Raw genomic sequence first — 20268 nt, forward strand, 5'->3', positions numbered from 1 at the left:
GAGGAGAGGAGAGGTTGGGAGGGGAGGGGAGGGAATTCCCAGCCAGAGTTCTCGGCGTGGGCATCTGCCTTTATTCGGGAGAGTTGTGCCAGTGGCCCCGCATATCCCCCCCCCCCCCCCCCGCTCCCACCGCTGGCTGATGCCTGCTGCTTGCCTTCCGCTTTTTTTTTCGCTCCCCTCTCCTCCTCCCCCCGCTCTCTCGCTCTCTCTCTCGACTTGGTGCGTCGCTGATGTGCGTGTGTTTGCTCTTTGGGGCTGCCGTGTCGCACACCGCGTCTGGTTTCTTCGCCGCCAGCCAAAAGCGCCGACCACCACACCATCGTCATCGTCATCGTCGTCATCATCGCCAGCAGAGACGCGAAAATGGACACTCGCAAGCCGGAGGGAGGACAATCGAGGCGAGCGCTGGAAGGAGGTGCGTGGACGTTTCTGCGTGTCCTCCTACACGCCGAAACGTGCTTAGGGTTACAACTCCTCACCCATGTAGCGTTTCGTCGTCTGCTGGCCCAACACAGTCATCGGTGCTTTCTCTTCGTGAGCACGTCTCTGCCTCGCTTTCTCCTCTGCTTTGGTATCTTCCCGAGCGTGCGTAGCGGAGGAGGGCGGGGGGGGGGCGTCGACGAAGTGTGCGTCGTAGGCGGTCGTTCTTCATTTTGTTTTTCGTCTCCCGCCAGCGCCAGAGCGTGTGTTTCACGTGTGCGCGAGTGCATCGGTGATAGCTTTCTGTGCGCCGGGTGGTGGTCGATCGCTGATCACTCGTGCCCAGAGAGCGGGGCCCTCGGACAACTTCCTCACTACCGCGGCAACGCAGAAACCAGCTGCCTTCTCGTTTTCATCTCTCAGACAGCCCAGCCGGAGAGGATGACCCCAGTCCGTGGCTACTCTTCCTCAACGCACCTCTCCCACCTTCTCTCTCGCTTCCTCGCTCTGTGTGTACGCGCCTATGTTTGTATTACTGAGGGCCTTTAGTGGTGTTGGTGAAGTCTTGTTGCTGATGGCGTATCGGTGTTTTGCTTTCCTTCTCACTCTCTCTTCGTTAACAGATGCATTCGACTCTCCCCATCTTCCTCCTCTAGCGCAGGCTTCGCCCCGTGCTGGGTCTTCGGTGCACGTACACTCCTGTACTACCCACCCGACACCTTCCTCCCCTCTCCTGCTCTCACTCTTTCCCTCGTGCCTATCACGGGGTGTACTTGCCATGCCTCCCTCCTTCCGTGCCTGCTCGCGAGCACCATCGTCATCACCACGGGACTATTGCGCTTTACTCTTTCTCTCTCTCCTCTTCCACTTCGTTCTCACTCGTCGACGATGAAAACTGGGGTAGCTCTGAAAAGGCTAAACGTTTCTCCTGAGGTTGACGTGGCTACGCAGCTTCCACAGCCGTGACCTGTGACGCGCGTGGAGGCTTCCGAGCTCGTGCTACCGCCCCCCCTCTCCCTTCTTCCTGTGCCTCCCGCAGTGGGTCTGTAGTGGATACCACCGCACTTTCTCCTTTTCGGGCACCGCCACCACTCCCTTCCAGACCGCCACCGCAAGCCGCGTTTTTCGCCTATCGTCAGACACAATGCAGGAGTCCGACAGCGGTGAGCAGATTCAAATTCTGATGCGCGTCAATGAATACGTGCTGGAGCACCGACAGGCGTACAGGGCCCTGTCACTGGACGAGCAGCGTCGACGTGGTCCGCTCCTGCTAGAGGACTTGCTAACGTTTGTGATGAGCTCCCTCCTTCGAGAGGTGGAGGGCAGAGAGGGGGAGGAGGATGATGCAGATGTGCATGGGTATGGACGACTCAGTGGCGTGGGACATCCAAGGACGTCTGCGCGGATTGCCAGCGGGGCCCATACCTTGGCGGCCATCACCTCGTCGATAAACTCGCTGCCGTTTGCGCTCCGCGACGTTCCTGCCCTTGCCCACGTGGCAGCGCTGCAGCTGAGACTGACATCCTCGGTCATGGCAGCCATCAGCACTCGCGCCATCGTAACGGTTCACGAGCTGGAGGAGTGGGTCTGTGCTCAGGAGGGAGTGGCGCACTTTGCTGAGCTCGGGCTCGGCGTTGGATTGCAGGTGTTGCCGGTCGTCCAGGAGTATTTCCAGCTGCGCGCGAACTCCGTCGTGTTCCCGGTGCGGGCTCGAGACGTGATCGCGTTTCTGCTAAACGATGCCGCGGCGAGGGATGTGTTGCTCTACGGTGGTGGCGACACTCGCGACTTGCTCAACCGCTTCACCGCCTTCTATGAGCGGCATCTCCTTGACGGCGCGTCGTCATCTTCCGCGCCTGCAGCGGTGCGTGAGCAGAAGCGTTTGGCAAACGTACGACAGCTCGGCATACATGTGCAGGATTACGCCGCACTGCTTGCGTCGCTAACGCAGGAACTGGCGAGTGCACACCAACTTGAGCAGCAGCAGTACCGGCGGTGGATGGAGAGCTGCATCGCCGCGGCGACAGCCATCACACAAGGCACCAATGCTAAAGACACAGCGGTAGTAGTGACTGGGAGCGGCGGCGGTGGTGAAGATGCGCTTGTAAGAGACGCGTCGTTCGAGGCGGCAGCTCGATGGGAGCGCAACCGGACACTGTACGAGCGTGTACTGCAGTCCCTCGACTCAGCCTGCGCGCACGCGGAGCTTCTCGACAGCATGCGTCGCACACGTGAGAAGGCTGTCTGCGCCAGTCTCGCCGGTGGCGCAGGTGCCACGCCATGCATCACGTCTGCAGGCGCCCGTGCCATGAACTTTGCTGTCACGGTCACAGAGGCCGAGGCGCGCTCCTACAGCCTCCCTCTCTCGCTGTGGCGCACAGTACCCCTAGATGGTGAAGCGTGCAGCTCGCTGGCAGGTGACAAGGGGGGAGGAGGAGGGGTTGAGCTGCGCTTCCATGTGGGTTTGTTGACCACAGCAGAGGTGAGCCAAGCAACGCACGGGCCTGCATCTGGGAGCACCGCATCGACAACCCTGCGCATGGCTCCTCTGCCTTCTCAGTGGACCTCAAGTGCGGTGAAGGGCGAGGAGGAGACGCCTAGTCAGCGCGTTTCCAACAGCGGCACTAGTGAAGTCCCGCCGCTACCATCGACAGTACATCGGCGACGTGGGACTGTCGTCTGCGACACGCAGTCCGTCATCTCCGTGGGGTCACTCGCCGTTGCTGCTGCTGGTGCTGCTACGGCAGCGGAGACGTGGCGGGTGGCCTCACTGAATGTTGCGCCTGCTCTCATGAGCGGCACCACGACCACTTCAACTGCAACGCCAACATCAGCCGCCTCGTTGCTGTCCTCGCTCCTGAAACCGGCTGGATCCCTCGGCCTTGCTGCAACGAGCAGCGTCAACACCGCCGACGCAATGTCGAGCTTATCTCTACAGAGTACAGCCACTGCTGCCGAGAGCGCACCGAGAGTGAGGGACACGCCATTCACTACCGAGGTGGTTGGAAGCTCTGTGGAGGTGTCCACTGAGCCCACGACACCGCTGGAGAGGCTTGGCGACCTCCTGACCCAGCACCGGCAGTCAAGTGCCCTGGAGAAGGAACGAGGCACTTCTGTGGGCGAACAAGCGATGATCTCCAGCACAGACGACACGTGGTTGGACCTCGTGGTCGCGGTGTTCGAGACCTTCACAGCCGGCGATGTAGTTCCCATGCAGCTGCTGTGCGAGGCATGGGCGACGTGCATGGACTGCCAAAGTTCAGGACCCTCATCGCTGGCGTCGCACTCAGCCAGTGCACAGGGAAGCACGCCAGGGCGCTATGCACATCGTCGTTGCATTCCTCTTTTCCACCCCTTCGCAGCCTCGTTCAGCAGCAGCAGCAGCGGCAGCACCGTACCCCTTAGCCGGCTCGCGTCGCTGCGGCGGCACTTTGGCACAGGCGGCACCAGCGGCGCGTCACCGGCTGCTGCCTCCCCAACTACCAGGGCCGGGGAGACGAGGGAGATACTGTACATGGCGACGCCGGTGGAGGTGTGCTGGTTTTCGTGGTGGGGGCCAGCGCTGTCTGATGCGCACGACTCACATGAAGCGGCGATTCTCACCTGCGCCTGCTTAGAGCGCCATTACTCCTCATCACTGCAAAGCACGTTTTGCGGCCTTCTCGGTGTGCGTGCCGAACCTACTGTTGCGGCGTGGTGCACGACAGCCGCCGCCTGTGCTCGTCGACTGTGCCCTGCTGCGACCTTGAAGCCGTCATTCACCGATGCGTATGTGGAGTCGTTTGTGCGCTGCGTGGACGCGGATGTCGCGGCGCGTGTGGCAGAGGAGGAGGCGGCGACGGCGTTGGCGCCTTTCCTCCTCCGGCGACAGCAACAGACGGCGCAGGCGGCCCTTCACAGGGTGCTGGCCGGTCTCCAGGAGTCGCTGGGGGCAGCGTCACCGTGGCGGGCTGGACTGTTTCCGTGTGACCATGCCTGGCGTTGCGGCCTCGATGGGTTGCTCTACGCAACGCCTCAGTGGTGCGGCTACGGCGGAGTTTTGCTCACCGCTTCGTCGCCGCCTTTGCCTACGCATACCTCGGTAATGGAGCGCCTCTCCAAGGGTGGCAGCGGCAACGGTACTGGCGTCGCTCCCTCGCTGCGTGTTCTGTGCTTCAGCGTGCATGAGCCATCGTGGGCGGTGTGTGCGGTGCTGCACTATCTCGGTATTCGCTCTCTCTCGCAGCTGGCCGAGACGCGTGTCAGCTTCCGGACCACCGTCGCCACCGAGGCCGGCGGCGTGCTGCACGACAAGATCGCCGCCATTGCACCCTACGTGCAGGCCTTCTGCCGCGCTTCTCTCCCTCTGTGGTACGGTGTCGTGTACGAGCAGCTGCGCGAGCGACTCCGGCGACTGCGAGTGGTGTTGACCGCTACGGCCGGTTCGGGCGTGCTGGCCGCGTCCACTTTGCCAGTGCAGACGGTTCGCCTACACCTGAACGGTCACGTGTACGCGCATAAGCGACAGATTCCGCTGGCGTACATTGCTGCGCACAACGTCATCTACGGCGCTGCTGAGGCAACCCCCGTCCCGATGCTCGCCGAGGCACTTCTGCCGCTGTTCATGCCAGTTGGTATGTCCGCAGAGGCCGATGTTCGACAGCTCCGGGACGTGATCATGCGCCTCCTCGGTGCCCTGTCCTCGCTCGACAGCTCTGTCGAGTGGTGCGACGGCGCCGACATCTCCCCGCAGCAACAGCAGTGGCGGCGTGAGCAGGTCGAGCACGTGCTGCGGCCTATTGCCGAACGTTACGGCCTAACTGCCTTTACCGGTATCTCAAGGGAAGCACCACTGCTCGCATCTCGAGCGTCGGCCAGTACGGAGGCCGCCGCACTGGTCGACACCAATGCTCAAGATGCTGAGGCAGAGGTTCCCTTCACCCTCTCATCGTGCGCCTCCATAAGGTACATGCCGACCTATCCACCCGGCACCGACGCCCTGCGTCAACCACGCAGGCGGGACCGATCGCACGTGGGGAATCCAGCTGACCAAGCGCCAGGCACACAGACGCTGACTCAGGCAAGCGCGCGTGAGCTCGTAGCGCATGCCAAGCCCTTCTCGCCACAAACTGCCCCTCGCTGCAGGGGCGGCGGTGGCCTCGTGCAACGGTTTGGTGTGAACGGGCGGCTTCGCGTCACCCTCTCTGTCGGCGGCAGCACGGCGGTCGTGACATCTATGCCTTCTTGGAACAACTTTCCTATGGAGCTCGACCTGGACGCTGTCGTGGCAGCAAGCGTCGTTGCCGAGGCTGCTGATGGGGGTCGTCGCGGAGCTGACGTGGCCGCTACAGCGTGCGGCCATCAGCAGGGAGACGACGCCGACGGCGACAAGAGCAGTGTGACGTCAGGTAGTGGGGGTGTGGGAGGCAGGGAAGAAGAGGAGCAGGAGTCATTCCTCACGTTCCAGTACCACCGCAGGAGCAGCACCGCCTCCAGCGCGCTTCAGGGCACCGGAGGCGGTGTGCGGTTCCGTAAGCGGTCGCGCAGCGGTAATGTCGATGCTACTGGGCACACGAGCGGGCAGCTCCGCCATGACCCTGCTGGACGTGATGTGCGCTCTGCCGGGATGTGGCTTCGACCGCCTGCTGCGTCTGCCGTGGTCGGCGCCGGTGGCGACACTCCGGACTACGCGGTCGCGGCAGAGCGCTATGTTTACGAGCTGCTTCGCGAGGAGTACGCCACGCAAGCGCAGCAGGGCGGTGTGCGCGTGATCTGGGTGAATGAGCACTGCGAGGCCGGCTCACCCTTTGATATCCTTGTCATCAAGCCGCGACGGCTGAGCAGCACCAGCAGCGCCAGCAGCGCCGTCTATAACAACCACTGGGATGTGGTGCAGTACGTGGAGGTGAAGTCCACCTGCACGGCCGCTCGGCAGGACTTCGAGATGTCGATGGCGGAGCTGCTCTTCGCCGCGCGCTTCGGCGCCTCTTACTGCGTCTACCGTGTCTTTGGCGCCTCGACGGACGCGCTACGTCGAATGCGGCATCGCATCTACACTGACATCGTGAACCTGTGGTATAAGGCGCAGCTGACCATCACCTCGGACATCCGTGTCACGCCGTCCACGTAACAACGCACGGTGTCGACGTCGTACTGAGCATCGCTTCGTCGACTTCTCCTCTTCTCGGTCTTTTCTGAGCACCTCCCCTTCCCAACTCACTCTGAGCGTCTCGCTTGGCGCACATGACTAGGATGAGCTCGCGCACTGACGGGTACGAGGATCCGTAAGGCCAAGGAAGAAACACCAAGACAGAGCACTGCTCTGCTGTGCTACCCACAAGCCCACACGGGCTCATTTGCCGGGATGGGGGCGGGTAGGGGGGAGGTGCGAAGACGGTCGTCCACGGCTGCTTCTTCCCTCTCCCTTCCGCTCTCCCTCAAGAAGCCTCCCATCGCTTTCGCTGGCACATGCGAGCCTGCTGATACGCACGTCTCTCTCTCTCTCTCTCCATGTAGGCTCGCGTGTGTGTACAAGGCTGAGTGGTGGTGTTGTATTTCTGCCACTTCTCATGCTCGTCACTGACCCTTCCCCTGCCCTTGCATCCTACCCCTGCCTCTTTCACCTCACTTTCGCTCCTCTCCTTCCCGCCTCTCTCGACCAGGTGGCCGCTTCTCTCTTTCTCTCTCTCTCGATTTCTGCTCGGTCACAGCAGGACCGCCACTTGCGTTCAGGCACACGTCGATCAGCACTGCTTCTCACCCCCCCTCTCTTTGGCAACTTTCCTCCTCCGTCGCCTTTTTTTCGTTTTCATTTGTTTTTGCGCTCGGCGTCTGGCTGTTTTATCCTTGGCGAGTTCCCTCCCTTCCCTCCCCCCCTCTCTCTCTCTCTCTCTCTCGATCGCTCTGTGTATATTTCGGTCTATGCGTGCAGGCCTCTGCGGGCAGTGTGTGAGGGAGAGAGGACGCTGACACCACCACTCTGCACAACACGCCGCTTCGTTGGGTTGCTTTCACGCCCGCACTTTTCTCCCTCTCGCACCGTAGTTTTTTCCCTTGTGCGAATAATCGACAACCGTTTCCTTCGTGGTGTGTCTGTCAGTCTGCACTCCCAGTCCCCCCCACCCCCGCCGCCTCGTCTTCCCTCCCTCCCTCTCTCTCTCTCTTTCCCATCCCTGTGCGTGTGCGCGCGTCTGTCTCTCGACGCACGGGGGTGCTTCTTTCAGCCATTCATTCACCATCAGTTCCAGCTTCACAAGATAAGCATCAAGCTAGAAAAGCGCTCGAGCCTCTGCTCAGGTACACGAGCATGGGGTGCAAGAACTCAGCAATATTGGGAAGAATCTCTATGGCAAGCTCCACTCGTGACGCCACCGAGGATGCTGGGAGCTCCTCACCAGTGTTCGGCTCCGGCGTTCATGTCGGTCGCTCCGGTAACGTGGACCTCTCGGGGCGCGACCTGCATGTGTTTGGACCGCAAGTAGTGAATATGATCAATGAGGATAATCTACACCGCACTGCAACATCGCTAACTCTATCGAACAACAGGCTTTACGCACTGGCCAAGGAATTGCCACTGCTGTCAAACCTACGTGAGCTGGAGATTGACCACAACCGGTTCCAGCGCTTCCCCGAGGTGCTTGTGCAGCTGCCACGCCTGTGGCGCATCAATGCCAGCTTCAACCCCATTGAGAGCGCGCGGGGGTTTGACGTATTGCCGCGTCTCCTCTCGCTGCGCTCGCTGACGGTGCGGGATTGCGGCCTCAAGGAGATCCCTATGGCGATAATTCAGTGCGAGCTGCTCGAGGAGCTCGACGTGGGCAATAACATGGAGATCAAAATCGCTGGCGTTGCCTTGCATCGCCTGAGCCGGCTAAAGAGGCTAGGTGTGGCAAACTGCAACCTCGGTGGGCGCACCCTGCCCAGCACGATCAAGCGCATGAAGCTGCTGTCGCTCGATATCTCTGGCAACGCCTTCACCTTCGCCGACCCGCATTTCTTTGGCAGGAATATGCCGCGCTCGCTGGTAGAGCTGCGTCTGGTCGGCATGAACCTCACGGCACCGCCGGCGGTGGTGGTGCTGCTGACGCATCTAAATTTTCTCGACCTCGCTGAGAACCCCATCGAGACGCTCGATGTCCTCGCCGGCCGCGTCGTCAAGCGGTTCCCGCACGTGCCAAGCACCGGGACGGTGACTACCACCTGCACCAACGGCTTCACAGATGTGCCGGACGAAGAGGAGGGCGGCGACTTCGAGGAGGAGGAAACAGCTACCCACGTCTCTCTCGGCGGCACCAGCGCCGCGACGAACCGCGCCAGCCTCAGCAAGGCGAGCAGGGAAGGCATTGTCTCTCATGTGACGCAGCCCATTCCACTGAAGCGGCTCTCGCTGCGCGCGTGCAACTTTCGTATGGTGCCCAAGTACTTCCACAAACTGGATCAGCTCGAGGAACTCGACCTCTCTGAGAACGAAAACCTTAACGACCCGAACATGACGCTCTTCTCGCTGCACAGGCTGGTGACACTCAATGTCACTGGCTGCCCCTTTGCCGAGGACCCGTCGCAGTCGCGTAACGAGTGGTTTGACATTGGCAAGCTGCGCAACTTGAGCAACGTTCAGTGGGAGGTGTGGAGGAGCGAGCACAACATGAGCCCCTATCGCACCAAGATCCCGATCGAACTCTGCGCGCTACGGCTACGCACTCTGAACGAGGTGCAGCTGCGCAGTAACCTCTTCACCGGCGACATCATCGAGACGGTCATCAATCTCTTGTCAGACGGCTACTTTAAGGTTGACCTCTCCGTGGATGAGATGATCCTGCACAACCATGCGGCGGCCCTCAAGGCCTTTACCGAGGGCGAGCGCTTCTTCTTCCCCAAGACAGTCACCGAAGCGCCGAGCATCAAGTGCAGCGTCGAGCCAGCCTCTCTTGGGCAGGTGCACCTCAAGATTGCCATCAGCCGCTACATCTTCTTCCTAGCTATACAGGCGGCCAACTACGACGCCGTCATTATCCCGCCCCTGGATGTTATGATCATCCACTACGCACAGCTCACCGTCAACCCGCTCAACTACCGCATCGACTGCGAGGCTGTGTGCGGGCGCATCCTCGACTGCAACTACCGGGCCTTCTTCACAGAGCAGACGAAGCATCAGGCGGAGGCGAGAAGTGTCGTGGACGCGTCGAGGCGCATTTGGAACTTAATGGTGCGCTCCGCCCAGCGCGATCTCTCATGGCTGCGGTATGACTTCTGGGGTAAGCGGCTGCGTGCGTCGGCAGCACAATCAGCCACCGACGCTGCACTCGCTGATGGGAATACGGCGATTCCAAAGACGCTGCCGTTGCTGGTGGGCAACACAACAGCTGAAGTAACACAGGACTGGGAGATGCTAGTGTCCATCGACTCGGCGCACGACTTGGCTGGTGTGTTGGACCAGGCGATCACGTCGCACTTCATGGAGAAGGGTATGGAGGAGTTCGCTGCGTCCATTCAGCAATTTTTTCACATGAACCACTGTTTCCTGCGTAACGAGGACTCTCTGTGGAAGACGGACCTTGACTGGAGCCGCTACGTGAAGTTCCTGACTCTCTACGCCTACCGGTGCGCGGTGCACGAGGGTGATTCGACCTACATCATGAAGCCAATCGCGGACGAGGAGGGCAACCTTGTAGCACCAACTAGCACCACTTCAATGCTGGGCAAGCACTACGACTCTATAGGTAACAACAGCTTTAACGACTCGGGCAAGTACCTGCCAAAGCCGCAGGAGAGCGGAAAGAAAGCGCTTACGGATAGTGCCTCAGAGAACCAGGTGGAGTCTGGCTATGTGCCCCCGACTCGGCCCCCCAGCGGCATTACTCTTCGGTCCCCGTCCACCCTGCTGCAGACCCGCAAGTCAAACAAGCGGCTTGCGATGGTACGCCAGCTCGAGGGCAGCCCCATCCCCACGATCGGCATCCTCTTCATGCTGCACGCCCATCGCACCTCGCACCTGAAGTACTACCAGTCCTTGTCACTGTTTGCCATCGAGAACGTTGACCTCGTGTGGGGCGATTCCGATTACCGCATCCTACAGCAGACGCAGGGCGCGTGGATGACTCTGTACGATGAGGCGTATGTCAGCGAGTCCAAAGAGATGCCGTTTGGCTACGTTGTTCGTCAGAGTGTGCTACTGCCGACTACCAGCCCAGGCGATGCGGCCAACACCGTGGCAGAGGACGACTCTGCTACTGTGAAGATGTCGTTTTGGGGAGAAATTCGGAATCACCCCTACACCTACGAGGCGAACGCGGTGCCGTGCAGGTCGTGCATCAAGTCGCGCAGCCGCAAGGCCAACCATGCTGGCCGCCGGGTAATGTTCTGTAGTGGTGATACAGAGTTTGGTGTCTTCTAGCGTCGCCTTGGAGGAGAGGAGGTACGAGGGGGAAGTCAGGCGGGCAACGGACATATCAGCGTGCAGGTGAGCATGAGTCGGAGCGGTGTTTCACATCACCATTATCCTGGTTACTGTCTCTCTGTCTCTCAATGTCTGTCTGGCAGACCTCAGTATTCGACGTACTTGGGTCTCGCCCCCCCCCCCCCCCCCCTATGTATGTCTGCGCGTGTGCCTTTGCTTGCTGTCGTGGACAGCCCTCTTCCCTCTCCTTCTCTCTTCTCCAATGGTGTTGCGCGGTGAGCCTCTCCTCTTTCCCGCCATTCTCACTGCGGTTATCGTTGGTGTCGCTCTTCTCCCCTTTCATTCTTCTCCCCCCCCGCCTCTCCTGTTTGTCCACCTTCTCCACCACTGCCGCCATGTTCTCCCCCTCTCGCTCGCACCAGTTCTCTGCCTTTTTCATAGGCTTGTGCGCGTGCGGGACGTCCCACACCAGGATTTCCTCGCGGAGTTGACCAGCAGGCAGCAGGAGATCGTCCTGGTTTGGCTGTTTCCTTCCTTCCTTGGCTGATCGTTGACGACAGCTACACCTCCTTAACAACTGCCAGTTTGTCTCTCACACGTGCGGACGTGTTTTTTTGCTTCTTTCCTCGTTTCGTTGTTGTCATCTGTGTTACGTTCATCTCTCTCTCTCTCTCGGTTATCTGTTGTGTTGTCGATGTTGCTCTGCAGCCCTGTGTCATGCGTGGACTGCCGTCTTCTGTGCTGAGGATGTTGCGCCGTCGTTGATTCGCTGAATGGTGTTGGTAAAAGTTGACGTTGGCATCGCCCCTCAGTCACCTACCCACCCCCCTCCCATCCTCTCCACTGTCTCTGTCTTTCTCTCCCTTATGCCTCTTTCTCCCCCCCTCCCCCTCACCTGTGCTTCTTCCCTCTCCCCTTCTGTTGATCTCCCTCTCCACCTTGACGCCTACGCGTACGTGACTGTCCTGTGTGATTCCTCCCGTAAGCGCACTGTCTGTGTGCGCCACGCTACCCTGCGTGCCTGCCGAAGTGCACGTCAGCGTACTTGGCGGAGGGTGTAGATAATGAGCACGACACAGAGAGGGAGAGAGAGACAAGAAACATCTGTGAGCTGTTGGAGAGAAAGCAAGCGGGCTGGAGAGGGAGTGAGATCGTGAGAGAGGGGGGGGAGGCTGACGCCGCGGGTGGTGGTGGTTAGGGCAGTGGACGACGCGTAGTGGAGCACGCCAGCAAACACCGTCCAAGAGCCAACTCTCCAATGGTGCGCTGCTCCTCTTCGTGTTATCGTGCCATGGCGGGTGGTGTGCGTACAGCGGAGAGAAAAAGCAGCGGAGTCAGCACACGCATTGTAGCGTGCGGTATTCGTGGTATTTGGGTGGTGGTGGTGGTGGGGGCGGCGCCCTGCGCGTGCGCGTGCAGCTGCTGGTGTGGGCTGACGGAGGTCTTTTGCTGATCGGCGTCATCAGCGGATTCCAGGTCTTATGTGAGGGAGGGGTGGGGTGGTTGCATGTGTGTGTGTGTGTGTGTGTGTGTGTGTGTGTGGATGGGTGTTGGAATCCCGTGTAAGACGAGGGAGAGGTGCAAGGATGTGTTCGCTGCTCTACCACACATCACTGCCTGTCGTCTCCCCTCTGTCTGTCCCTTCTCCCCCCTCTCCCTTGTTTCTCCAGCTCTGTATTAACTTCAGTCGCCAGCAGAAGGCCCAAAAGGGAGCCCCCATCCACCGCAACTCTGCAAAATGCCACTTTGGACGATGTGTGTGGGGTGGGGGCGGCGGGCTCGCGTTTCTGCAGAGAGGCCATAAGACATGTGAAGGAGAGCGTTCAGTTTCATCAGCCCAGGCGCGCACTGTCGCACCCCCACCCCCTCTTCTCTCTCTCTCTCTGACCGGAAGGGGGGGGGGCATGTTGCCGTGACTCTTCATGAATGACCGCTCAGCGTTGCACATAACTCTCTCTCCCTCTCCCTTTCCCTTCCCCCCTCACTCACTCACACGCGCGTCATTCAAGTAACTGCGCTAAAGGGCCCGTTTGATCGCTCCTTCCCGACTGACTCCAGACATCGACAGACACGCCGCCTCGCCTGTTGCCATTCCAGCTTAGAATCCCCTTTTCCTCTTCGCTCTCCCCCCTCTCCCCCCTCTCTCATTCTTGTCTCCTTTGGCTACAGTACGTAGACGCACTTTGCACACACTCAAGCAGCTGGCACGCACCAGGTGTGCTGACACTACCGTCCTCGCCGAGTCTCCTTTCCTCGTGTCTCGTCAAGGTCTGCGCTTTCTCTCTCTCTCTCTCTGTACCCCCCCCCCCCTCCCCCCACCCCACCCCACTCCACGTCGCCGTTTCCCCCTTCTCTCTCTCTCAGCCTAAGCTTGTTTCTTTTGGTTTGGTTAAGGTCAGCCAGAATGCACGCGACCGGTATGCGCAGCTCCGCGTCGGCTAATCTGTCGCGCACCGCGAGGCCATCGAAGACTGGTGCGTCCATCTCACCCTCTCGCACGGCGCTCTCGCGCGGCGCTTCGCCTGCCATGTTGGCGGCGGTACACCGCGAGAGAGGGCGCAGCACGTCGCCGTCTACGCAGAAGAAAGCCCGTTTAGGTGCTGCGGACGATGTAGCGACGGTTGTCAGCGGTAGCGCAGCGGTGGCTCCCACCACCGGCCACGGTACCGCCAGCACAGCGTCACCGTCCGTAACAGGTGTGTCGCCCTCATACTTTGCGCAGGACGGCAGGCGCTTTGAGCCGAACACATACGAGACGACCTTTAACTTCCGTGGCCAGTACGAGCACATCGTCGTGGCGCACGGTACGGCAACGCTGTGGTGTGCCAACACCGCATCCGGCGCCATCGACCTCTACAGCTGCGTCACTGGTCAGTTTGTCACCTCGCTTCGCCCGCTGCACGAGGAGGTAGCGGCGCGGCAGGTGGAGTTGTCGGAGTTGCCGTTGAATACGTCGTGCAGAAAGGCTACCAGCGGCGGTGCCAAAGGTACCGCGAGCGGGTTGCTTACTTCGCACTGCGGCACCGCGGCACCTACCCCTCGCAGTCGAGGGCTTGTTTCTACACGAGGAGGGAGGCGGCTTTCAGCGCCATCGTCCGCCGGCGGCGCGGCTCATCCCCATGAGTCGGCGCCTAACCGTGCCTCGGCATCCAGTCCTGTGTCTATGTGGCTGCGCGCGCCTGAGGGAAGCGTTCGTGCGACCGCCCTGTGCGCCACCGCTACACACGTGTGGGTCGGCTACACCAATGGCTCCGTCGCCGTCTACGACGCACTGCTTCTCAAGCTCATCACTTTTGGCCAGTTTCACACCGAGCGCGTCGTGTCCATTGTTGAGCTTTGTAATATGCAGATCGTATCCGCCTCCGCGAGCGGCCTCTTGATCCTGTGGGACACCGAGCAAGGTGGCTTCGAGGCGGTGACACGAGTGACAGTGCTGCTGGACTCCGTCCGCGAAGGCGCGGGGGCGCTGTGTGCCATGACCTCTGTTCCCCCCACCGCGCGTGTGTGCTGCGGGTTCGAGTCAGGTGTAGTCTACAGCGTCCTTGTCGCGAGCCGGCCGCAGGGACAGACCACGCCGCAGGAACTGCGTGGTCACCAGGGGCGAGTGAACGCCATGGCGGTTGTGCGTGATGTGCTGTTCACTGCCTCGGAAGACAGCACCGTATGTGTGTGGCACCGCGGTGGTACAGTCTGCGCACGCGGTGCGGAGAGTCTCGGTGACAAGGGCAGACGCGGGCCCGTGTCGTCGAACCACCTCAGGGAGGCGACCCATGACGGCGGTCAAGCATGCGGTGGCCTTCACACGGGTGGCCCCATGAAAATGCTGAAGCGCATCACCGTCAGCCCATGCGTGCGATCTCTCTTGGCAGAGGAGCAGACCTGCAGTCTGTGGGTGGCGTACGCGGACGGCCTCATGGAGCGCTGGAGCGCCAACCCAGACGACGACTACGGCGTGGAGGAAGTGGTCGAGGGCGCGCTGACAACATCGCAATCAGCCGGCAACGGTGGCGTGCGCGCCCTTCTCTCACTGAGTGTGGTGCAGACGATGCAGTGGCTTGCGTTGTCCAGCAACGGTGTGAACAAGGTCTGGTACGGGCATCAAAACACCTTAGAGATTGATCTGGCGAACTCCATCTCCACTTTGGCACAGGTGGTGGAGCAGGACACTGAGGACGCCGCAGCGTGGCGAGAGCGGGTGAACCTGCTGAAACAGAAGGAGGCAGAGCGAAGAGAGAAGTACGTGTGCATCCTCGAGCAGCTGAGCGAGCAGCGGGTGCTGCTGCGACACTACGACATGTGGAAGCGCTCCATTCTCTTCGTTGGTGCCCGGCGCAAGCGAGTCGAGGCAGTCGCCCACACGCTCGAGAAGAAGTCTCACCTGCAGCTGATTCGTCGCTTCTTTGGGCAGTGGGCGTCCTTCTACGACGCCCAGCAGCGGCACATTCGCGCCTATGTGCTCGCCATGGCCCTCTCCCGCGCCACAGAGCAGCTGCAGCTGCAGGCCTACTTCCTGCGGTGGCAGTCGTACCTTGTCTATCGCCAGGTACGGCAAAAGGCCGTGGAAGGCGTGCATGTGCTCGCGCGTCTGGTGAACGCCGCGGTGATCGGCTCATATTTTCACCGCTGGCGTGCTGCTGCAGCGACGACCATCCGACGGCAGCGCAGCTGCATCTCAGCCGAGCAGCTGGCGCTTCTCGCAAGCAAGGCGCAGCGGCAGGTGCTACAGCGGGCGCTCCGTCAGTGGGTTTCACACACCGACGCGCAGAAGAGGTGCAAGCAAAACGCCTCTGAAGCCGCCGCAGCAGCGGCGACGTCTCATGACGGACTGCCGGTGCCTGGCACTTCGTCGCTCGCTCGCTTTGCTGCGCACCACGCTCAGATGCAGCAGCAGCAACACGGACGTCGGGTCCTCCAGCTGTGGCGGCGCTGGACAGAGCGGCGCGCTCGGCAGGCGTCCCTCGCAGCGGTGGCGGCCTTACGTGAGCAACAACTGAGCTACGAGACCGGCCAGCGCTTTTTTCTTCGCTGGCGTCAGCGCGTGCACGCGCGGCATATGGGCGAGAACATGGAGCAACTTAAGGTGCTCGAGATGGAGCTGCGGCGTGCGGAGGCTGAGCACGGGGATATCTTTGAGAAGTTGCAGCTGCAGCGACAGCTCGACCTCGTCCTCGAGCGGCAGGCCGCGGAAGAGGCGCGCTTGGCTCACGTCAAGGATCAGCTGGCCTCTGCAGAGCAGACTTGCTCGGAGCTGCGTGCGCGTCAGCGGACGCAAAGTGTCATTAGCAGCAATGGTGTGGCAGGCGCCAGCTCGCGTGACAGCAGCTTAGCGCCCTCAAGTGGGGCAGCAACGGGCGCCTCCGCTGCTGTGGCGCTAGCAGACGCATCGCCGCGCTCATCCATCGTGCGACTCGCTGGCACCGACACGGAGCTCTCGCTGTCAACCACCAGTGAGAGTCCGCCGCTTACCCAGCTGCAGTCGCAGCCGCAGCAAGTGGTGCTGTCGACCATGAGTCGTGGCCACATGGCATCGAACGCTGCGTGGTACCGTGCGATGGTGGACCAGCAGCGTCTGTCACCCATCGTGCTGGCCCACATGCCAACGGAGGAGGCAGTGCACCACGTCATGGGCCAGCTCAAGGGCAATGTCGTCAACCTCTACACCGATCTAGCGCTCTTTCGGCAGGTGAAGGATCGCCGGCGCGCCGGTACATCAGCGGTCGGCATCCTCCTCGAGGCCTTTGGGGAGGTGAAACGGCTCATCGTGATAACGGTGCGCGGCGCATCGGCCAACGCCGCCTCGGCAGCAGCGGCGCGCATGGGTGGCAAGGCGACACGGTGGCCGCTCAGCATGGAGGCGCTGGACTGTATTCCAGTGCACCACTGCGCCACAGTGCTGAGTGCCATCAAGACACTAGTCGTTGCGTACGATCTCCTGCAGTCTGAGGACATGGCCAATGTGCAGACGACCTGCGAGGAGGTGGTTGTCAACGCCGACTGGATCTTCCTGATCGCGCGCGCGTGCTACCTGCGCCGAAAACCTGCGCCGCCGGTGAATAATCGGCAGCTTATTTAGAGGCGAGGCGTGGGCGGGTGCGCACGCGGGTACTCTTCGACCATCAATGCCGTCCGAGTGCCCCCTCCCCTCCCCTCTCCGCATACCGTCCGCTCGCCAAATGCGTTTGTGTTGCCTTTAGAGACGATATTTTTACGCCGCCTATTTCTTGGCTTGAAGTTCGTGTGTGCGTGGCGCTGCGAACGTGGCTTGTGTCGTCCACATGCTCGACCGTGGCCGTGCCCAGTACACGAAGAGGATGAAGGAGGGATAAGTGGCCTCATCTTCGGCGTGTTCGCCTGCAGTGGCAGCGGCATCGTGTCATGGGCCGACGGCTAGCTGATTGTGGTGCATAGATGGCCTCAATCACCACCACCTCTTAGGCGCACTACCCTCCCCCCCCCCTAGCGACGTCGTATCTCTTTACGAAGACCAATGCACTTGAACCCTTATCAGAGCATCTACCCCCCTCCCCTCCCTTCCCTTGCTCTCGGTTGCTCCCTTGCCTCCTGCTCCTTTTCCTGGAAGGAAGTAGCAAAGCCTCATTGGTGGGGAAGCGCAAAGTGAGCGACTCTGAGCCCAGATGATGCGGTATCGCTTCCCTGTTCCACTGTGTTGCTTCCCCGATCGAGTGAACGTTGGCTATTCTCCTCCGCTGAGCGCCAGCAGTGCCGCTGCAGTATCGGCTTGGGGGCCTTTTTCTCTCGCTGATTGGGGCTCTACCCTCCCCTATTTCCCCTCCCTCCTCCTCCTCGGCTTCTCTCTTCCGTTTTCTACAGCGTGTCATCCCCCTCCCTCCCTCCCTTTCTCTTTGTGTGTCGCTCACGAGCGTGGCGCCGGTGTGCGTATGCTGGTGAGCTGCGGAGATGCACTACATCACCTTCCTTGCGGTTTCTGCGCCACTACTCGTATCACTCCTGTGTGTGAGCATTGACATCTCCGACGGGCTGACTCACTCGCTGTTCATTGCCGCAGCAGCGTCTTTCAGCGGCTTCATCATGTGGATGCGCTCGCGCTACCTCGCCACCCTGTACCTGAGCGAGCGCCAGGCACGCCAGCGGCACTTCACGGATGCTTTGCGCCGGCAGTTCAGTGATGGGGCCGACGCTGCGGTGCGGGAGGCCGCAGCTCCGCGCGCTGGTGGCGGGGTGACCGATGCAGACGCAAAGCAGGTCTCGCCTGTGTCGCAGCCACCGCGAACAGTGGCGCGTCTCTCGCCAGTGCTGCCGGCCTTCATGGCGTGCTGCTTTTTTTTACTGAGCGTCCTCTTCACCATTTCCGCCGCACTGCACGCCATTTGGTATGTGCGAAGCCTCGAGGCCGAGCAGCCGTGACTCTGGAGAGAGGCGTTAGGCGACTCCCCCACCCCGCCCCCTCTATTCCTCCTCCGGTGGCTGTGCATTGTTGAGCTGACTTGTGTCGGAGGAAGCGCGAAATTGATGTTCATGTCTGCACCCGCCTCTCGTCTCTCTTTCTTTCCGCTGCTCCATCGAGCAAGGGGAAGGGAGGTCAGCCTATTCATCACCCGGACCCACGCTGTCTTTCCCCCGTCCCTGCGCTGACTTCCCCCCCCTCGCCATGGTGTTCTGTGCGGCAGGGTGGGGAGGGGGGGAGAGAGCGAGTAACGGGGTGTGCCGCCGCTGAAAACTCCCTCGCGTTCTACTGTTTCTTTCCCTCGCACCGCCCCCTTCGCCTGCCCACTCCCCTCTTCTTCTTCCCGCTTCACATTACTCGCTGATTGCGCAGTCTCTCATTACACGCGTGTGCATGCGCGTGTCATCATTGAAGCAACTCAGGTGAAGAGTCTGGCGGCCGCTGCTGAGTAGAGTTCAGCCCCTCTTTTTCTCGCACCACCTCAGCGTTTTTTCTGCTGCCGTCATGACCCGACTGCGGGCGGCTCGCACCGCCTGGTATGCCAGCCAGGAGCTTGACGCATACCTCCATCAGCGTGCGTGGCACTGGACGGTGAAGCGTAACTACGCCCTCGCGGCGGACTTCTGTATTCGACTGCTGAACCGGCACCCACAAGACACGTTGGGACTCGTCCTCGGCGAGGTGGCGGGGCGCTACACTAGTCAAGACACCTTTGCAGCCAAATGTACGCAGGCATTACAGAAGAGCTGTCAACGCAAGGGCGTCGCTGACGTGACAGAACTTGTGCGGTGCACCCTGGCGACGACGACGGTAGCCAGCCCGTCCTCTTCCTCGGCAATGGCGACGTCGAACTTCACGCAGCTTCCTTCCGCGGAGGATGTGCTGGCCCTGCAGGCTGAGGTGGCTCAGAGGGAGGCAGACACCCACGATCCAGGTGCGGATACCAGCGGTCTCAGGGGCGAGCTCCTGCACATTCACAACAGTGAGCCGGCGGACTCCGTCAACCAGGCGGTGCGGCGCTGTTGTCTGCGGAGTGCGACACCACCGCTGGCGGAGCTGTTGGAGCCGTTCCAGACGACGTACGGGCGGGGTCTGTACGCGACGCGGCACATCCCGCCGCGGAGCAGCATCCTGAGCGAGGCGCCGCTGCTCGTGCAGCGCAGCGATGACACGAAGTGTGCGCATTGCCTTGCGTCACTCCTCCCCCGCAGTCACAGCAGCATCACCAGTACCAGCGGTGTCAGCGACCCTCACGCGTTTGGCGTGGCATGCCCACACTGCGAGCAGGAGACGTACTGCTCCGCAGACTGTAGAGATGCGGCGTGGGCGCAGTATCATGCTTGCAGCTGCGCCTCCCGCAACCCTGAGCTAGCGCAATGGTGTGAAGGTATGCGCGAGCTGCTGCACCGCAGCGGCACAGCCGCTGCCTTACCTGAGCCTGATAAAGCAGGCATCGCCATCTCCGGCTCCGAGGCGCGCGCCGCACTGTCGTGCCTGACGGTGGCGAAGATATGCTCCATGGCAACCGTACATCAGGTGCACCCGCTGAGTCTGCCAGGACTTTCATGTCTGCGTGGCACCGCCGACTACGAGCCGGCAACAGCCCTCAGCGAGGTTGGTGCTCTTGCAGTCGCCCTGAGCGCGGCACTTCGCCAGCCGAACCTGTACATGGAGGAGGTGCTGTCGCTCTTCGCACTTATACACACGAACGAGTTCTTCACAACGTCCGGCATCGCCCTCTACTCGGTTCTGAGCATGTTGAACCACAGCTGCGACCCAAATTGCGCCTTGGTAAGCTCGGGCACCTCTCCTGCAGCTGGCAGACATGGACCAATGAAGCACGGGAGCGCCATGGAGAAGACTCTCGTCGCACTGCGGCCGATCCGAAGCGGTGAGCAGCTGTTGATCGACTACAACGCCGCCCTCACGACGAAGCTTGGCTACAAGGAACGCAAAGCACTCTGTGCGCAGCGGCACTTTGAGTGTTACTGCTCCCGCTGCATCCGCCACGAGTGATGGCGCGGAAGAGGGGTATTCCGCATTGCCT

The 20268-nt window shown here is 61.1% G+C and overlaps 5 protein-coding genes across 5 annotated transcripts; all 5 read left to right on the forward strand.

Annotated features, from left to right (window-relative positions):
* Positions 1-1564: 1564 nt before the first annotated feature.
* Positions 1565-6529, forward strand: LBRM_06_0950 (conserved hypothetical protein; the record flags this gene model as incomplete). Its single annotated transcript, XM_001561979.2, has 1 exon — positions 1565-6529. The coding sequence occupies one exon, from the start codon at positions 1565-1567 to the stop codon at positions 6527-6529; it is 4965 nt and encodes a 1654-aa protein (XP_001562029.2).
* A 1356-nt stretch (positions 6530-7885) lies between these two features.
* On the forward strand, positions 7886-10792 carry LBRM_06_0960 (conserved hypothetical protein; the record flags this gene model as incomplete). The annotated part of the gene is made up of 1 exon (XM_001561980.2): positions 7886-10792. The coding sequence occupies one exon, from the start codon at positions 7886-7888 to the stop codon at positions 10790-10792; it is 2907 nt and encodes a 968-aa protein (XP_001562030.2).
* A 2422-nt stretch (positions 10793-13214) lies between these two features.
* On the forward strand, positions 13215-16868 carry LBRM_06_0970 (conserved hypothetical protein; the record flags this gene model as incomplete). The annotated part of the gene is made up of 1 exon (XM_001561981.2): positions 13215-16868. The coding sequence occupies one exon, from the start codon at positions 13215-13217 to the stop codon at positions 16866-16868; it is 3654 nt and encodes a 1217-aa protein (XP_001562031.2).
* Positions 16869-17713: 845 nt separating this feature from the next.
* On the forward strand, positions 17714-18181 carry LBRM_06_0971 (hypothetical protein, unknown function; the record flags this gene model as incomplete). The annotated part of the gene is made up of 1 exon (XM_003722895.1): positions 17714-18181. The coding sequence occupies one exon, from the start codon at positions 17714-17716 to the stop codon at positions 18179-18181; it is 468 nt and encodes a 155-aa protein (XP_003722943.1).
* A 544-nt stretch (positions 18182-18725) lies between these two features.
* On the forward strand, positions 18726-20237 carry LBRM_06_0980 (conserved hypothetical protein; the record flags this gene model as incomplete). Its single annotated transcript, XM_001561982.2, has 1 exon — positions 18726-20237. One exon carries the CDS (start codon positions 18726-18728, stop codon positions 20235-20237), a length of 1512 nt encoding a protein of 503 aa, XP_001562032.2.
* Positions 20238-20268: the final 31 nt, after the last annotated feature.

Source organism: Leishmania braziliensis, chromosome 6 (assembly GCF_000002845.2).
Source record: "Leishmania braziliensis MHOM/BR/75/M2904 complete genome, chromosome 6".
Classification (NCBI taxonomy): domain Eukaryota; phylum Euglenozoa; class Kinetoplastea; order Trypanosomatida; family Trypanosomatidae; genus Leishmania; species Leishmania braziliensis.